Genomic DNA, 18,802 nt, shown 5'->3' with positions numbered 1-18,802 from the left:
AAGAATCTTCAGCCGATGACATGATAATCAAAGAGGTAAACTTCAATGAAACAATCATATAGGCAGGAACCGGTTTGGCTGGCAATACCTCACAGAGCTATGTGAAATACAAGAGCTTTCCAAAGCTGTTGCTTGGGAGTTCAAGGAGTTGAGAACAGACAGTAGTGAGGAAATTGAACGTATGCAAATTTTATGCAAATATCTTTTGTTAGACTGTGATTGAAGCTGTGGAGGAGGAGCATCATTGCAGGCCAATTTAAAAACCAGGGACAGGCTGTCAGCTGGAGATCAGTCTCTCTATTTCTTCGTGCACAGACATGTGGTCAAGGATTCTTCTCTGTATTCTGTCCTTGAACTGGTTTTCCACAGTGTCATCTGAAACGTAAGTGGTCACACATTTTGTGTCTTTATGATAATATATTTTATTGTATTCCCCACCAGCTTATTTCCTCTGGGACACCACTATATAATAAACAGGATATTTGAGACATAGATCCTTAAATGTGTTGTCTTGGAAGTAGATGGCATTGAAGGATGGTTTGGAATGGTGCCCTCCATCATAAAACTGCTGTGAAATGTGGTGTGAATGACAGAAACCTGGAACTTGAGTAGCTGAAGTGTGATGTGCATGGGTAAACTGGCAAGGAGACTCAGGACTAGATGAACAAGTAATACTAATAATTAGGATTGATATGCATCAGCAGCACAGAGAGAGCAGGGTGTATGGGAAGGTGCTAGAGGCCAGACAGTGCCTGGGACTAAGATCATGCTGAATGGCAAACCCAGTACAATAATTATTCATATTAGCACTGTCAGTGTCCATGGCTTTATACAGACAGAAGATTTCAGCCACAGTGTTCAAAAATACACCAACATTAGAGTTTAAACCTTCTTCTCAAAAATTCTAAATGAAAGCGCTATGTAAGACAGCTTAGCTTTTTCCAATTCACTATTAGTTTTAATTGTTTTAATTTTGGTCTTTGAATTTAATGCGGCCTGAACTGGGCAAGTGAAAATAAAAATAAAGGCAATATGAGCTGGCAAAGCTGTGGGAGAAAAGAACGGGAAAGGATCAGATTAGAAAGAAAAAATTATGTGATTCACGTTGTGCTACAAAACCAACTCATGAATTCTGTCATGCATTGTTTGGAAAGAGTTGTTTGGGTAGCAAACTGGTGGACAGCAACAGAGTTTTAGACAAACACAGCAAATATGAAGGAATACTTTTCAGAGGAGTACTCCAAGGAAGGAAGGCTTCCCTGATTATAGAAAGAAAAAGTATAAATAAAAACTTCAATGGAAGAAAGAAACAAAGGAAACAACACAGGGAGAAGCATGGAAACAGAATTGAGCTTGCAGAATTTTCTGCAAAATAGAAAAGCAAGATCACTTCTTGTGCATTATGTGGATTGACTTATGACAGTTCTTATCCGAGAGATATTCAGAGAATGAGAAATTTAAAGATTGTTGCAACCCTTAACTAGTATTTTTCTCATTGATCCCAAGAAGAAGCTAAATATCACTCCTCCTTAGGGAAGTCTGCAGAGGTTTAAGTGCACACTTAAGTCATGGGAGGACAAATACAACTATGCTTTAGCCACTTCATTAATTAGAGCTATGTAAATACCTGGAATGGAGAGGTGCAGTATGTCTTGGTAAGACACTGCATAGAATGATGCCAGTCCCTCAGCTCAGAAAGAATTGTGAGGGATTGAAAAGTTGACATTTGTACTTTCCTAGCATATTATTTATAATCCATCGAAAGAAACTGAAATCCTTGCATTGGTTTGTGCAAGCTTTGTGTCATGTCTTCCTTCACACCTAGGGCACTTCTGTGTCATTTCCTCTGCTGTTTGCTCTGTCTCTCCTGCACGACTGGACTTTGTGATGTGTTCTTACAGGCAGTATGTGCTGCTGGTCCCGTCAGTTGTGCGGAGCGACGCTCCACAGACGGCTTGTGTGCAGCTCCACAACCTCAGCGAGCCTCTGTCCCTGAGAGTCGTCCTGGAATATGGCACAGTCCAAAACACTCTCTTTGAGGAGCCCATGACACAGAATGACTTCTTCAAGTGCAGCGAGTTCAAGGTATTTTCTCTTTTGAAATTACTGAAGAGGGTGTAGTAGCTGGAAATAATTCTGATTGCAACTCTTCTTGTCAGTGGAGGAAAGAAGACAAAGGGTTTAAAATAAGATAAACTGTTGGAAAGGCTAACAAAATAGGAAAAAAAAGACCTATGGATTGTAGAAGGGAGCTAGAGAAAGACTTTCCATCTGCATTCACAGAGTGAATAGAAAAAAGCTTTAGATTGCCATCACAGGTGCATGCTCCTTATGGAACTGTTTAAGTATCAAGCGAGAGAACCCAGATGGGTCACAGTTATTCCCTTTCCCATGACTGTATACACACAAGATCTGTACACAAAAGAAAAAGAGTCTCAAGGTGAGATCTTCCAGAATGCAGGAGGAGAAAACACTTCAGAGTTAAAGGTATATGGCTTTGGCAACCTGCATCTAAGCAGGGAAATGCATGTAAGCAGAGCACAGCTTCAGATCTTATTACCTGGTGACAGATTACGGGCCTTCCACGGCAGAAATTCCCAGAAATTATCTCACTGACAAAGGTGGGGCTTCTCATGACTTTCCATAAGCTATTTATGACTCAGCTGACAGTACCTGAGTCTAAAACCCTGGGCATCAGGGACTCTCATCACGCCTCATTTATCACTTTTCCTCTCGGGTTTTGTTCCTCTCCAGGTTCCTCCTGCTACTTCTGATCCCGTGGCATTCATTTCCTTCTCAGCCAAAGGTGCCACAGTCGACTTAGCTGAGAGAAGATCAGTGGCAATTCAGAATATGCATGGTGGTGTCTTCATCCAGACAGACAAACCCCTCTACAAGCCAGGACAAACAGGTGGATGAAGGGTTTGAGGCAGCTAGAAAAGTGAGAAATTGAGTGCAAGGGTGGGTCAAGGGTGACAGAAACTTACTCTTGTGGAATAAAAATGTCATCTGAGTTTGGGATCATCAAAGTTAATGAAGAATAGAACCAACTCACAACAGTGCAACAAAGTAGTAGAATTCATGTGTTTGTACTTAGTTAATTAAATGTACAGCGTCTCAGGTTCTGTCAGGTTTACTTGAGGAAAGTCACATAAAAAGTATCCTTAAAAATACAGAAAAAAATAGGTTAAGTTTGAAGCGAATATAAAAATGAAGCAAGCACCTCATTTCCTGTCAACAACTCTTTCTCCTTAACTGTTGATCTATTTCCAAGTGCTGATTCCATCACAATATTTAAATGACAGTACTAGCTGCAGTGGAGTTAGTTTTCTCTTTAGCATAATTATACTTCAGTGCTGCACAGAGTCTACACTTAGAAGAAAGACAAATTCTTCCTTCTCTATGATTTTTTCATTGAACTGGTTTGAACAAACAGGTATTTTTTTAGGAAATGCTCCAAAGAATGGAGTCCTTCAAGATTGAAGGCAGTAAATTGCATTTACTACAGCGGTTGCTTTAGTTCAAGCGGGCAATAATTGAAATATTTCAGCTGACATTTATTTTGGTTTTCTTTTTTCACTGGCTAAGATAATCCTTTCTTGTTCTCTGGGCATTCTTCAGTTTTCCAAAAAATTCTGGGCAAAGCTCTGTATTGAAAATTATTTATCACTGCTAATAAAATAAATGGTAGAGACATCTGCATGTGGCACTTGGAGATCTGATGATGCCAGGTTGATGGTTGGACTAAACAGTCTTGGACATTTCTTCCAGCCTTGATGATTCTGTAATCCTTTTTTGTCCTGTGTCTTTTTCAGTGCTGTTTCGTGTGGTCACTTTGGACACCCAGTTCAGACCTGTTCAGGAGACGGTAAGTGTGAGTGATAGGCAAAACTTTTCAACTACCTTCTTGAGATACCTCTTAACTGGGACTCTCTTACTTAGATAGTGAATAAGAAGGGCCTGGAATAGGATTCCTGATATTTTTTATATTTTGTGTTTTTTGTATATTTGTTGTAACTCCTTACCTTTGCACTCCACCATTTCCCTGCCTTTGTAGAGGGCAAAGCTCTGAAAGCACTTGTGGAAATCTCTCACAGATTGCAGATTTTGTAGTCCTAGATATGTAGAAAAAGACTGGATATTTTTGCAGAAAAGATAAATTCACAAACAGGTTATCCTTTTAAAATTCTCTCTTTTTTACAGACGTGAGTTGTAAATTGTTTCCTTAGCCCAGTCTTCTCTATCCAGATAAAGCTGTTCACAGTTTTCCTTATGTTCTAGAGTTTATCAATGGCCACTGTTAGACTGTTGTTTTGATAATTTTTTTCTCTCCCTTTATTTCCTCCTCCAGTATCCCAGAATCATCATTCAGGTAAGAGATGCAAAATGAAATTAAAGCACAAGTTCCTTTGGAAAGACTATGCTTCATCATTCCCCATAGAGTTAACAGCTGAGGGAGACTCATCCAGAGCACACCATTTAAGGCCAATGGATTTGAGGCTGAACAGTGGCAATATCCTCTATCAAGCACCAGAGGAGAAGAAATCGGCAGAACTGGAGCTGTTAGTCAGAGACAGAGTGGGGCTGCTGCTCTGCCTTTCATTAGAGCTCAAACAAGAGTTTTCTATCCAGGCTTACTTTGGGAGGACTACAACAAATAACTGGTGGAATAGCCTCATTCTCATACACAGGCATAAGAATAGTGACTTTCTGAAATGCCATGTTCTCATGGGGATGGGCTAACAATGAATCATCTTCTACCACATTTCACATCGCTACATCTCCAAGCACTTTCTGGGAGAGGCCTGCATAATATTCCTGCTTTTCAAAGGCAGTTGAGTCAGAATGACTTATGCTACCAGTGTTATAGATAGGAAGCCTGTGTCCCATATACAACCTATGTCCCAATCAGGAACTGTTTCTGAATGATCTGAGGCCATCTGTCAGTGTAGCTAATCCCCAGTTAAACATAAACTTAAGTTTGTTGAATCCACAAGCAGAGATGGAAAGTCAGAGCACACGTCATCATCCCCAAAGCACTCTTAGCCTGCCATACATTTAGCCAGTATGTCAGAAGACAGGCCTTGAAAGAAGGGCAAGAAATGGTGATAAAGGTTTTGCTACATCTCTTTCTTCCAGGATCCAGAGCAAAATAAGATCTTCCAGTGGCTGGAGGTAACATCAAAGCATGGAATCGTCCAGCTCTCCTTTCCACTAATCCCAGAGCCTATTCTGGGGTCTTACCAAATTACTGTGGAGACAAATTCAGGTGAAAAAGAGTACCAGTTCTTCAGAGTGGAGGAATATGGTAAGCAAAGGCTCATAAACTACCCTGGGCTAGCAGCGAGGCTCTGCCTAAGTCAGATAAAAGCTGCTAGTGCATAGTTTAAGTCCTTTGAATTCTCCACATTATACCTGGAAAAGAAAGACATGGAGAGAGCTGGGTGGACTGATGCATGATGAGAAACAGGTCTTTCCCAGCTATGTTGTCATTATGGCTGGTGACCTGGGATAAAAGATAAGTTGAAGAGAGGTGGTGTCATCAATCTATTTGATTTTATTATTTCACTTAATCTCTTGCCTTTCTCCTTCAGTGCAACTGGATTGCATAATAACTTTTGTTCTCTGGGGCTTAACTAGTTCAAGATATTGGCATTACTCATTTTTCTTTAAGAAAAGAGATTAAAGTGATTTATCATGGGTTTTGCTGTGGCTGTTATAGTTATTAGTATGATTATTGTTTAATTTTAAAGAAGTTACTCATCTTGCCACTAAAGGTTCTTTTTTTCTATTGTAATATACTACAGCCAGTTCCCAGTTAGGTTCTTCTTTGATCCATTTCCTCTCCCTTGTTCGTGAAAATGTCTTTGCCAACTTTTTTTACTGTTTTACATACACACACCCCCACACCCCCACCCACCCACACCTGTGTATGGCATGCAATTGCTGATCAGTCATATTCACATTACATTCTCAGTGCTGCCAAAATTTGAAGTGACAACCACTGGGCCAAAGACGATTTCTTTCTTTGATGAAGAAGTCAGGGTGAACGTTTGTGCTTCGTGAGTATCAGAGCTGAAAATAACACAGTTGTGCACAACAAATAGTACAGGTGTTGGATGGTGTGCTGAGCTGGAAAGGAGAGATCCTGCTGCTGGTTCAGAATGTGGCTTAGAGCAATTCCTTTTAACTATGACTTTTATGATATAAAATAGGATAACTCCTCTCCTGCTACATAGCAGAATTAAAGCCAGGAGAGTTTGTGTGTGTCCAAATCAAGCACTTCCTACTTGCTAGCTGTTGTGTTTTATTATTACAGAAAATGAGAGTCTATCACTACAATAGCTGGCTGTGATGTTGCCAAAGTGCAGGGTGCCAGGAGCTAAAAGGGTGAGCAGGGTCCTTCTGCAATGTGTTCTGCCTCGTGTAAGGTACTAGGAAGAAAAAGCTGCAGGGAATAATATCCTGACTCCAGCACCACTTTCCAGCTTCAGACCTTAAAGAATGACTGCACTAAAACAATGGGGAAACAGGTTGTTTTTTTTTTAACAAAATGGCAGAAACAGCCTAAAAATGGTAGAAGGGAATTCTACTATGGTTGACTGATTAAAATTCCCAACTGCTCTTCTGTCTGTGCTCTGGGTACTGCAGAGGGATTTAGAGTCTGCATTGCTCTGCAACTTTTGCAGATCTCATGTTAAATCCACATGATTGAATTTTCATGTTTCTCCCTCTCCTAGGTACACTTATGGCCAGCCAGTGCAAGGGAATGCCCAAATTAATGTTTGTCAGCAACGCTTTTATAGTCCACTGTGTGAACAAAAGTGGAAAAAAACCTGTGAAGCTGTCACCGGACTGGTATGATACATAACAAGTCCTTTCTTCCCTGTCAGCTTTACTACCTAACATGTAGAACAGTATTCAGTGGCCTCATTAATTTCCAAGGGAATGCCAGAGAGACAATCTCAGTGGTGTAGTTTTTCTCACTGTCTCACAGCCAATGCTGAAAGACCTCACTAAAAGACTGATTTTTCCCTCAGAAAGAATCAGGAAGGAGAGAAGCTTATGAAACCGTAGATTTGTAATAATTTCTGAAACTCTGGGGCTGTGTTCTTACCAAATCTAATCACCAGGTCTCTGCTGCAAGTCTTTGAGAACATTTGATATTAAATGAATGATTAATTTCCTACTAGCTCAGACTCTATGTGCTGTGGTCACAGAACACAAGAATCATGCAAGATGGGTTTAAGAAGGAGTATAAGCAAAGAGAAGACTAGAGGGGATAAGGAGGGAAGTTCCCAGGTGCTAGAGTAAGTGATACTAAAGTAGTCATGTGGGATGGGAGCTGGGGAGCAAGAAAGGTCGGCAGGGAGCTCTTCAGAGACACACTAATGTATAATGAGGAGCAATTTTGCAAACCTTGAGAAAAATGGGTTTTCCCCTTTGTGCTGTTATTTCAGCTGGGAAAGGATGGTTGCCTCAACACCGTCATCTCCATCAAAAAATTCCAGCTTTACCGCAGCTATGCCATGATGTATGCCAGCCTCAACATAGAAAGCATCGTCACTGAAAATGGGACAGGTAACACCAGGTGGATTTTGGGAGTAACTGATTAAAGCTAATGCATGGATCTTCCTGAGAGGAGTCCCCTGCCTCATCATCTGTGTGGCAAACAGGCAGCAATTATGGTTTCCTTTGTGTAGCTCTCCCTCCAGAGCATCACCACTCCATACAGCTTATCAAAAGAAACAGTTCTCTGCCCGTGTCTGATTTCTGTGTCCTCTCCTTTGTACTGGCTGTGTCTCACAGGTATCCAGATGAAGGCCTATGACTATGTTTCAGTCAACCGAGAAAATGACCAAGTGCTGTTCAGGAACATGGATTCCTATTACAAGAGGGGAATTCCTTACCATGGTGAGGTAGGTACATGAGAGGATACATTTAGACCCAAACTCCCTGAGGTCCAGCATGATGATCTGTGTATTGCCCCATGTATGGCTGTCACCTGAATGTGCTGTCAGCTTCCCATGATAATGCTGCATAACAGGGAATGCATAGTTCTCTTGATACTCCTGGAGAAAAAAAGAAAATTGTGTCACACCTGGCATGTCAGGGTCTCTTTTCTGCTATAGTCAGAGGATGCCTAAAAAGTGAATAAGTGAAAGGTCATATGAGTGGGGAAGAGGAGTCTCCAAGAAAACTCTTTAGGAATGGTTATGCCTAAACTAAAGGTAGAATTCACCCTGTATTGCATCACAGAATCCCAGGGAGGTTTACTTATAGCAGAATAGATGTTGGAGCACATTCTTCTTAGCAACCTACACATGCAGGGTAAACCAGGCACCAAAAGGATGATGACCTGTACAGCATCATCCTGACAGGCAATGGAGACAGTGGGTGTGCAAAAATGTGTAGGAGTTGAAAGGTGCTACTGACCTCCACAGGTTGCCTGTGGCCACGAAGCCATCTAGTTGTTTTAGGTGTGTTAATCAATGTTCTTCAGTGACACATAGTTTATTCTGCACCGATGGGAATTTCCCACTGGTGGGAATTTTCCTGTTACAGAACTCCTGCTCCCTCAAAATATTGAGGAGCATTTGCCTCTTCAATACAGTTCACTCTTGATTTCTACTCCCTGCAACAGTCTTCAGTGTTTAAGTGAGCATCCTCCAGTAAACAGAGCTTTCCTTTTGTTGTTGTTCTTTGTTTTTTCCTGAATTCCTCGGGTATTTCTTGTGTTCAGATCACTGTGACAAGTGTGAATGGTGAGCCTGTTGCCAATAGCACTGTCCTGCTGGAGCTCAATGGAGATTATCTGGCCAACTATACCACTGACAGAAACGGCACTGCTGCTTTTTCCATTGACACGTCCAACTTCTTTGATCCCAGCTTGAAACTGACAGTAAGTAAACACAGGCTACAGTCTAATTCATGAATAAATACTTCACGGGAGAGAGGGTTTAGAAGGAATACCTGTAAACTTGCAAAACTCATATGAGAAAACACCAGTGCCTGAGAAGAGGCACACTGCACCCCAGCTGTGGTTTTGGGTCGCAGTGATCTTCAGTCCCTCCCTGCTTTTCCCTCCCCTCAGAAGCTCTTTTATCATTCATCTTCCTTCTCTTTATTCAGTGTGTTAGAGGACCTTCCTCAGAGACTGCACTGCCTTCCCCACCTAGCCTTGGTGTGTGCCAGCATCTTTCACTGCTGCTGACTGCTTCCCTGCATTTCTGCTGGCACAAACTCATGCCTATTATCATCACATGGTCTTCTTGTATGGTCATGCCTTTGTTCTGGTGTGATGGAAAGAGCTGAGAAAAAGTCTGTCGTTTAGAACAAAGCCATTCTAATTCAGTGTAAGTCCCAGCATTTTATGCAACTGGTCCCAAGCCTGAAAAAAAATGAAATAACCCCCCTACTGCAATGTGCTACAGGCATCTGGATGACTAATGGTGTTCAGAAAGCTGCTCACTCTGCATTGGTGAAACAAAAATGTTCCACACCACTTCTTGCTCGTGGCTTAAACAGCCTCACAAAATCAGTTTCCCAACAGAATATTTTACAGAAAAGATGCCTTTGCTTCTCACCTGCCTTGCATTTTCTTTTTTTCCACGCTGTTGATTCCACATGCATGGTTTTCTGTTTCGTAGGTCAAACAGGCACCACATGAATGTGCAGACTTTATCTGGGGGATTGATAACGAGCCCCAAGCCTCATTCCTAGTCCGGCGTTTCTACTCACGGACCAACAGCTTTCTGAAAATTGAGCCAGTGACAGAGGAGCTCAGCTGTGGCCAGCAACGAACAATCAATGTTCACTATGTCCTGAACAGAGAAGGTTACAGCAACACCACTCACGCAAACTTCTACTACCTAGTAAGTCCTAATGTTGCTCCTAAGGCAGAAATCTTGTGATCAGACAGTGGTTATGGATCATGGCTCAACCTGATGGCCTTCAAGGCTTCTCAGAACAATGCTCAAAATGTTTTCATGGTGGAAGGGAAAAGGTGCTTTTGATCCCCTTTCATGAGATTTTTCTATGCCCAGGTGATGACACAAGGAAAAATTACTCTCAGTGGTCAGAAGCAAGTCATTATTTCTGGTGGTAAGTTCCAGACCATATTACTACTTGTACTTCAGAGCATAGTAAGTTTTGCAAGTGATGAAAACAAAGAATTGTGGCTAAATCAGGTAGTAGTTCCTAAATCCCACGACCTGTTACTGCTCACAGAATAATTTTCTTTTGCTGCAGCATCTAGCCAACCCTTCATGTCATAATCAATTTTATTGAAAGATATTTTGTTGTGACCAAACACATGAAATGCAACCTTCATCTGTTTTGTTGTATTATTTTATAATGCCAAGGAGTATTTACGGTCTCACAGTTACTGTGTGACATCTTAGTCTTCACCAACTACATTTTAAAGTTTAGAATAATAGGTGTCCCATTTGAAAGGGATATTTAGCAGTCAACTCTTGAAATTCATTGGCCTTTCAGAAGTCTCCAAATACCCACAAATGACAGTGATCCTGACCGTCATTCTTTCATTTTTAAAAATAACTTTTCTTGTAGAACCTGGTCTATTTGCACACTTCAGGAGGTGGCTTAAGTAAGCCTTTCTCCATATATAGGACTTGTTTCATATTTACCATCTTTGGTCTTAAGCATAATTCCCTGTCCATGCCCTTGTAGTTTTCACCCATGTAGAGAAGAATTTCATATTTCTTAGTGTTAAGAGAACTCTCCTTTAACTCGGGATATCGCTGTATTTCCTCTGGTGTGGGAGGTTCTAGTTTTGAGACCCAAAGGCAATGTTACACTCTTCTCATAGCAACTGGGCACAGATTTCCATGTTTAACCTCTTCCCAGTGTAGACCTCTCTCTGCAAAGCACCCTGATCCTCCAGTTTGTCTCTGTTACCTTGCTGATGGCAGCTGTCCCTCAGCCACTGAGAGATGCATCTTCTGATATCCAGTTCCCTGGGTTTTAAAGGTGCTTGTAGGTTATGAATAAAATGTGGTCCTTCCACCAAAGCTGAGGTTTGTCTAAGCTCTTTTGCTGGCTTGTCCTCTCCTGATCCATGCTCTTTCCTCAGCTTCCAGAGGCACATTTTCCATCACACTGACTGTCACTGAGAAGCTTGGCCCCAGCTCCAGACTGCTGCTCTACACAGTGCATCCTCACGGAGAGATAGTGGCTGACAGCTCCAGGATACACAGTGATATATGCTTCAAAAACAAGGTGGGAACTTTTGCTTTCTTTTTAAAGGATATATCAGGGTTTGCTGAAAAATGGTCAGGAAATTATCTCATCAAGAGCCCTGCACTGGGGATGGCATTTAGGAGTGGCAAATGTGCAGGTATGTCTGGGATCATGAGAAGCTGTCCCTGGGATTGGCACATACGGTCAGGCTCAGACCAAACTCTGCACACGGTGGAGAGAGCAGGGTGGACGAGGGGATATGTGAATTTTCACGAGGGATCCAGAAGGGCCATCTAGTGTTGGGAGCTTTGTCCTACCGGGAACAGTGCGGGTGAAAGATGAGATCTGGATCTCTGTGCCGTTCCGATTCACCTAATTTCCGTGCGGTTGTCTTGGATTTGCTCATTTCCAGGTCCAGCTCAGGTTCTCTGAGAAGCAGGGTCTCCCGGGCTCCAAAGTTGGACTCCACCTGGAAGCTGCTGCCAACTCCTACTGTGCCCTGCGGGCCATTCAGGGAGTCCTTCTTCGGTCTGGGCAGGAGCTGTCAGCCGAGAGTGTAAGTCACATCCCCAGTCCTGTGCTCTTTTGAGCCAGGAACCGCCCAGTTCCCACCTGTGATGTCTCTGCTGCTGACTGTGTTTTTATTTTTCCTTTGGAAACAACCATCTGTGATTAAAGGAAGGTGTAAGGCAATTGTACGCTTCAAAGACAGAAACTGATTGTACAACACTGCTTTTGGGAAGCACGGCAGTGTAACATATATCCCAAGAATATGCCTTATGTAAATTCTTGATAGCATTTTTCCTCACTGTGGAGTGATTATGTCAATATTGCATTTTTTCGGCTCAGACAGGCCTTAGGTTCAGAACAAAAGCTGTAAATGACAGCTAGTGTCTTGTAAAGCTTGTCTCCTCTTTGCTTAACTCAAGAGTGTATCTCCATGCTTTCTGTTCAAGTTCACTCCACAAAACCATTGCAGCTCAGAAGGAGGAGGGTACAGTTCGGTCCAAATTGCTTATTCATTTCTAGGTTGGCATCACTAGTTAAGCCCACCAAAGTCTACAGGATTACTCAGGAACCACCATAAGCCTTGAATAGCTGTGATTTTGTACCTGCCTGAGACCTTCCCTGTGCTTACACTAGTCATTCTCACCTCCAGGTGTACTACCAGCTTGGTGGGGGTGATTTATATGGCTATTACTACAATGGGCTCAACCTGGAAGATGGCGGGCCACAGGAGTGTACCCCATCCAAAACCATCTTTTCTGATGGATTGTACTTTGAACCTGTGAATGTCAGTCGTGATGGAGATGTCTACAGGATTTTCAGGGTATGTGATCTGTGGGAGGCTCTTTAAGTGGGAAAGATTCCAGGAGAATCCATCTGCATTAGCATTCAACTTTCCCAAGTGGTGGTTCTTACTGCTGAGAGAAGGCAGCTGGTGCATCAAACTGCCTAAAGCCTCTGATCACCCAATTTCTGCCTTTTTTTCCCTCATCACTTACTCAGGAGGGTTAAAAATCACTGCTGGAAAATCACTGGGCTGCCGCCCATAGTTCAGTAGACATTTCCTAAGCAGGACCATGGCCTTGGCTCATGACTCCAGGCATTTTCCCTAAGGATCTGTGTCTGTGATGCAGGCCACTTGGTTCCTGACACACTGGACTCCCCTGGCCACTGGCCCTGTGCCCTAAGACATAAGGCCAGCATCAGACTCATCATCACTGCTCTTTGCAGAACACAAGGTGTCACTGCTCCATAAGAAATACAGAAGTTGCCAAGGTAGAGCTGAGACATTCAAGGCTGAAAGAATGGGATTAAATGGGATGAGAGAGGGGAAAAATGAGGAATGATAATCAGTGGTATGCACTAGCAGTTACTGAATGCCCTGGGTGATTTGATGGATTCTTTCTATCAAATTCTTTCTATCCTACATTTAGGATATGGGTCTGAAAGTGTTCACCAACTCTGTGCTACGGAAACCAGTTCTGTGCAATGAAGAGAGATCAGATAAGGAAAATTACCCTTCTAACTATTATGACGCCAATCTCAAGGCCTCAGGTAAAAGAAGGTTCATTCTTCTGTATCTCCAGTCTCAGTCTACCTGGTCTTTAAAACTGTTGCCTGTATAAAATAATAGCCAGTATATTGGGGGGGTTTGGGAAATAGGCCTGTGTGTCCCAGTTTGCATCCTGTAATTTCCTTCTGGGAGTCCTTGCAGTAGAATCAGTTTTGTTTCAGGTGCATATAGAAAAGAATACTGTGGTGCTGCTTATTTTATAAATTGATATTGGCTTTTCAGGGGTTTTCAGGTCAGAACCTTTCATCAAATCATAATTCAATTAAATACACAGCGTGTGGCACACTTAGCACATAGTCTCCAAAGCCTTTATAGCTCAGCAAAAGTTACAATTATCTCCCCATCAAGTCAGATTGCTCAGCAAAAGAGCAAAAGTAGCAGTCATAAGTTGCCACAAAGGAAAGGATTCAACATCAAGAAAAAGCTTTTCCTCATGAGAATTGTAGTACACTAGAAGGGGATCTCCAGGAGGTTTTGGAATCTCCATCACTGCTGGTTTTCCAAACTGAGCTGCACAAGAAGCAACCTGATCTGACTTAGAAGTTAGTCCTACTTCAAGAAGTTGAACTAGAGAATTACAGGGGTTGCTCCCTAGTTAGATGTTTTTTTCAAAGATTCTGTGATTCTAAGTCATTGTAAAGCATTTATGAACTTTGATAACAATACTGGCTGCTGGTGCCCATTTGCAAATCAAAGAGAGCCAGTTGTAGAGGATGGGGAATGCAGTTTTCTAACTGAATGACAAGACCTTTCAGTATGAAATGAAGTTAAATGTCTTGTAAAATAGCTAATATTTGCAGTATTTTCCCATGGGAAAAGAGAATAGATAAGAAATTGTTTCTTCACGTAGCCTCATATCTCTTGGACTCTTCCCCGTTATATGGGGGGTGAGGGGGGAAATAAAAAAATGCTCAAACAGGATACTTATGTTCATTTGTGGCGGTGAAGCATGTCTGACAGTAGTTCAGATTTTTCTCACATGATGCCTCTAATACTATCCTTTGATGATATCCCCACTTCTAGGTGAATCAGTGGTTTTTGGTGGGGGTGGTGGTTTCAGCACTGTTCGGAAATACTTCCCTGAGACCTGGATTTGGGAACTGGTTAACACTGAGTAAGTGTGTTTATCTTCACTTCTTTCTTCTTTTTTGAGTCGATTCATTTAGCTAAAATAGACTCTAGGAAGGAGCCATGGAACACGTTTGCTTTGTAAATGTGGGTCTACCTTTCCTATCTTGATCAATGACCGTTGCAGACAAATAATCTGTGCCCTGTTCCCTGTCTTTCTGGTGGGGAGAAATAAATAGGGGCTAAGAGTGAAATAAAGTATTTTTTAAGGGGAGAGAAAGAGCTTGTTATTTTTCATCCAATTTTTAATTCAGCAGCAAAAAACTCAGTTTATTTTATTATCTTTCAGGCTATAACAGCATCTGCAATGAGAATATTTCCATTTAACTGTGCCTTCAGATGTTGTTGTAGAACATTAATCTAAATTTATTGATTCTAATCTGTGTGGTTGGGTTTTTCAGGTTTTTCAATAATTGGTGCTTCTAAATTTTAAAAGTTGAGTATTTGAGTGCTTTAACATGTAATTAACCAACACATTCATCTTTACTTCAAACACTGTAACATTTTTTTAATATATGGAAAGGTACCTTGTAGAAAGTGAGATGAAGTTCTAACCTAAGCAGAAAGCCCGCTCCATAATTTGTCTTGAAAAATTCCAAAGATCATTTCTGATTCTGTGTTTCTTATTTTCTTCAGTTCCAGAGGAGAAGTTGATGTCTCTTACACCATTCCTGACAGCATCACAGAATGGAAAGCCAGCGCTTTCTGTGTGCAGGATGATGCTGGCTTTGGCATCTCCTCACCTGCTTCCCTGACAGCATTCCAACCATTCTTTGTGGACCTCACCCTGCCATACTCTGTCACTCGAGGGGAAAAATTTAATTTAATAGCCAATGTCTTCAACTACCTCAACAAGTGTGTCCAGGTATATCAAGTTCCCTTTTACTTCCCATGTGACTTGCTTGTTCCCCAGAGATCTTTTTGCCCTTGAAGGAGGAACCTCAGCAGAGGGTATGGGTACTGTGCTGGGCAAAACACAATAAATACTGAGTAATGCAGCAGCCTCCTTTGCTCTGCAGCCTGATTTTAAGGTCATTCTCTTTCATTTCTAATCTTGCTCCTTCTTTCTTTGTCTCAGATCAGTGCCATACTGGCGCAGTCAAGTGACTATGAGGCAGAGATGCTTTCATCGGGGGGCAACACAGCAACAGTGTGTGCCAATGAAAGAAAAACATATATTTGGGCTGTCAGCCCCCAAAAACTTGGTAAGTCTGTCTTTTTTCCACCTTGATGTGTACCTGTTTGATCCTTCTACTCCCACCCTTTAGGGCAGCATCAATAATCCACAAGCAGGCATTTCTGGATAGCTCCATTAATTGCTAATAAATTTGCTAATAATTTTAGACTGGATTCTCAATGGGCAATAAGGACACTGCTCCTTCCCAGTTTTATAGTTGTGTTAATCTGCACTGCCTTCAAGTCCACAGTCCTTTTTTTTAAAAGCAGTTGTAATTACTTGCATGTGCTCCAAAAGTTGAAATATGAATAAAGGCAGAAGAGCTATAGTTAAACTATTGCAACACTGCCCTAGGCCAGAGAAAACTCAGAACAGGGCTAAGAAGAAGAGGAAATTGGTAGTGAATGTCTGTTTTTGGCCAGGATGACCCTCTTTCATTCCTCATACTAGAGGCCCCAGGCAAGCACTCCTTTCCTCCAATGAACAGATATGGAATCTTGATGAAATTTGGTTTTACTGAGCTGTCTTTAGAGAAAATACATTTCTCAGCAGTTCATCAGCCTAGAAGAGGCAGTCAAAACCAGGGGTAGTTGTAGACATTGAGGATAACTTCATTTTCTTGGGCTGGTGGGTGGCTTTCCAGGTGAGGTGAAATTCGTGATTACTGCTGAGGCCAGACTGAACACCAGAGGCACTGGAAACAGCTCATCTCCGGAAGAGACCATTTACAAGGACACCTTGTTTCAAACCCTACTTGTTGAGGTACAGTAGGAAATCTGCAGGTGCTTTCTGCCTCGTGGAAACTGGAATTCCTGGGGCTGAGGGTTGGAAGCAGTTAGGAGGGAGGGAAGGTAGGGAATGCAGTACCTGTGTACAGCAGGCTTCTCCATACCCAAATAAGAGTGAAAATCATGATGGCCACTGTATCCACTGTCCTCCTCCCACTGTCTCCTTCTTGGGACCATGAGCACATGTCCTGACAGCCCATGCTGCCAGAAGGGAGGAGATTCCATAGCTTACTTTTAGGCACCTTTAGCATGTGACTCGAATACTAGGGAGGAGGGTGGAGGAAGATATAAAAGGAAAAGGGTCTATCTTGAGTATCATAAAGCAAAAGCTACATAGGATTAATTGGACAGAGTCTCTCTCAGAGGTTCAAAATACCTATTTTTAACTGCTTTTGAGTTGGAAGGTGGTCTGGAAAGGATGTTGGGTAAGAGAAGGAGCCATGGACCAAGAGATATTCTGGTGGAGCTAGGGTAGGACTGGGTACAAGAAGTGCATGGTCTGGATAGCCATATTCACACACTGTCTTACACTGCTAAATGTCATGGTTTCATGGTGATGTTCTGCATTTTTCTTTCTCTTCCTGTCCACTTCACTGCAATCAAACAGCCTGAAGGTATTAAAAAAGAGTTGACTCAGAGCTCCCTCATCTGTGCAAAAGGTAAGGCCAGTTCGTTCATTCATTCATTCATTCATTCATTCATTCATTCATTCATCCATTCATTCATTCATTCATTCATTCATTCATTCATTCCAGGGAATTAAGTGCTTCACTGTCTTGTAGATCATGACCTACAAAACCAGAGACCCTTCCAGGGGAGGAAAGAGATATTCAGGGTGTCCAAGGGTGACTAGGACACAGGGCCAGGGTGCTAGGCTAAAATTCAGGATTTTTCAGATACCTTTGGCTCACTGGGCAAGTCTCTGTGGCATTTTCCTTACCCAAACTGAAGCATATAACAGTGAAGACTTCTGTAAAAAACCCCATAATTTTAACAATTCTTCTTTTCACATTTTCTCATCAGGCAAAACGATTTCTGAACAAGTGTCTCTCAGCTTGCCAAGAAACCTCGTGCAGGGATCAGCCAGAGCTTATTTTTCTGTCATTGGTAAGTTTAGCACTTAGACTAAATGCAAAATGGAATTTCTCTTGTGCTGCACCAAGTGCCATCATGTATACACACACAAACCTTATGTAAAGTTGAAGAAGTAATTATTCCCAATTTTAGAAGGTAAGTTTTCTACTTTGCAAAATGGCAGTGAGAGGCAAAATTTACTCACAATTCTCTCATATCAAGAGAGGACAAAATGGTCCAACAATTTCCATTTATATTGCATTTCAGATTACATTGCATTAGCATATCCAGTTCAGTACAGTAAAGCTGATTCAGATGAAAAGTAGCATAAGGCAGACTTCTTTGAAAAAAATTATCTTAATTTCTTGGAAAGAATCTTCAGAACTTTGCTGACTGCATAATTTGAAATTTATCCTTTTACATAATGAAAAACATTTGTAAGTCAGGAAGTTCCCATAAAATAAAAGTTTCAGGTCCCAATCGACTCCAGTAATCTGAAAGTCATTGTTAAGACTTGAAGGTTCTCTTCAGTGAAAATTTTCTGAGGTTCTGAACTCAGATTGTTTTCTAAACACAGTTGATTTGGGTGCCTGTGTCTGTGTGATGCTGTGCAGTTACAGCCTCTGCAGCCCATCAGCATCATACCCCACACAACATTTTCACACGTGCGTGCAAAAACAGGAAGCAGGTTGTAAAAGGCTGGAAAATCTAACCCTTCCAAGGATCCATAGCTGTTCTCAGAAGCCATGCCAGCCAATGTTGGTACTCATTTTTTTCTCCCAAATTCTCAGTTTCTCCCAGGTGTCCATCATCCAGATAAGATATGAAAAATGGGGGCAGTTCAGCATTTTTATTTTATGATGTGTCTTTGATTACTATGATTATATTAGTCATTGCCCTTGGGTTCATAATAAGAAAGTATAGAGCAATGTATAATGCTATGTAATAAAAACATGTCTGAACCGAGCTGACTTCTTACACTTTTCACTCTTCAGGAGACATTTTGGGTACAGCCCTGAGGAACTTAGATAACCTCCTCCATATGCCTTATGGCTGTGGAGAACAGAACATGGCCTTGTTCACACCCAACATCTATGCCCTGGATTATCTGAATAAGACTGGGCAGCTGACTGAAGAGATTAGAATCAGGGGTACTGGTTATTTATCCAAAGGTAAGAGGTTTTCAGATTCTTCCATCTTCTTTCCCAAGGAAATGGTCACAGGACCAAGCCTGACAGAGTTTAAGAAGCATTTGGACAAAGCTATCAGGCAGATGGTGTGATTTTTGGGGTTCTTTGCATGGTTAAGAGGTGGACTTGATGACCATTGTTGGTCCCTTCCAACTCAGAATAA

At 41.8% G+C, this 18,802-nt stretch overlaps 1 protein-coding gene across 1 annotated transcript in view; it reads left to right on the top strand.

Annotated features, from left to right (window-relative positions):
* Window positions 1-317: 317 nt before the first annotated feature.
* The window catches only part of LOC106859832 (ovostatin-like), a 29,167-nt gene continuing 10,682 nt past the window's right edge, over window positions 318-18,802 (top strand). Inside the window, exons 1-24 of the mRNA XM_014887352.2 lie at window positions 318-382; window positions 1,902-2,085; window positions 2,755-2,911; window positions 3,816-3,868; window positions 4,352-4,372; window positions 5,140-5,308; window positions 5,978-6,062; window positions 6,741-6,858; window positions 7,461-7,581; window positions 7,810-7,919; window positions 8,744-8,902; window positions 9,651-9,875; window positions 10,047-10,104; window positions 11,096-11,241; window positions 11,615-11,758; window positions 12,362-12,532; window positions 13,143-13,263; window positions 14,306-14,396; window positions 15,047-15,275; window positions 15,489-15,615; window positions 16,231-16,349; window positions 16,983-17,034; window positions 17,399-17,482; window positions 18,445-18,621. Of these exons, the coding sequence (XP_014742838.2) occupies window positions 318-382; window positions 1,902-2,085; window positions 2,755-2,911; window positions 3,816-3,868; window positions 4,352-4,372; window positions 5,140-5,308; window positions 5,978-6,062; window positions 6,741-6,858; window positions 7,461-7,581; window positions 7,810-7,919; window positions 8,744-8,902; window positions 9,651-9,875; window positions 10,047-10,104; window positions 11,096-11,241; window positions 11,615-11,758; window positions 12,362-12,532; window positions 13,143-13,263; window positions 14,306-14,396; window positions 15,047-15,275; window positions 15,489-15,615; window positions 16,231-16,349; window positions 16,983-17,034; window positions 17,399-17,482; window positions 18,445-18,621 (2,986 nt within the window). The remainder of the gene's footprint in view (window positions 383-1,901; window positions 2,086-2,754; window positions 2,912-3,815; window positions 3,869-4,351; window positions 4,373-5,139; window positions 5,309-5,977; window positions 6,063-6,740; window positions 6,859-7,460; window positions 7,582-7,809; window positions 7,920-8,743; window positions 8,903-9,650; window positions 9,876-10,046; window positions 10,105-11,095; window positions 11,242-11,614; window positions 11,759-12,361; window positions 12,533-13,142; window positions 13,264-14,305; window positions 14,397-15,046; window positions 15,276-15,488; window positions 15,616-16,230; window positions 16,350-16,982; window positions 17,035-17,398; window positions 17,483-18,444; window positions 18,622-18,802) is intronic.

Source organism: Sturnus vulgaris, chromosome 2 (assembly GCF_052056855.1).
Source record: "Sturnus vulgaris isolate bStuVul1 chromosome 2, bStuVul1.hap1, whole genome shotgun sequence".
Taxonomy (NCBI): domain Eukaryota; kingdom Metazoa; phylum Chordata; class Aves; order Passeriformes; family Sturnidae; genus Sturnus; species Sturnus vulgaris.
The sequence above is the reverse complement of the archived record's forward strand: the minus strand, read 5'-3'. Positions and strand labels throughout refer to the sequence as shown.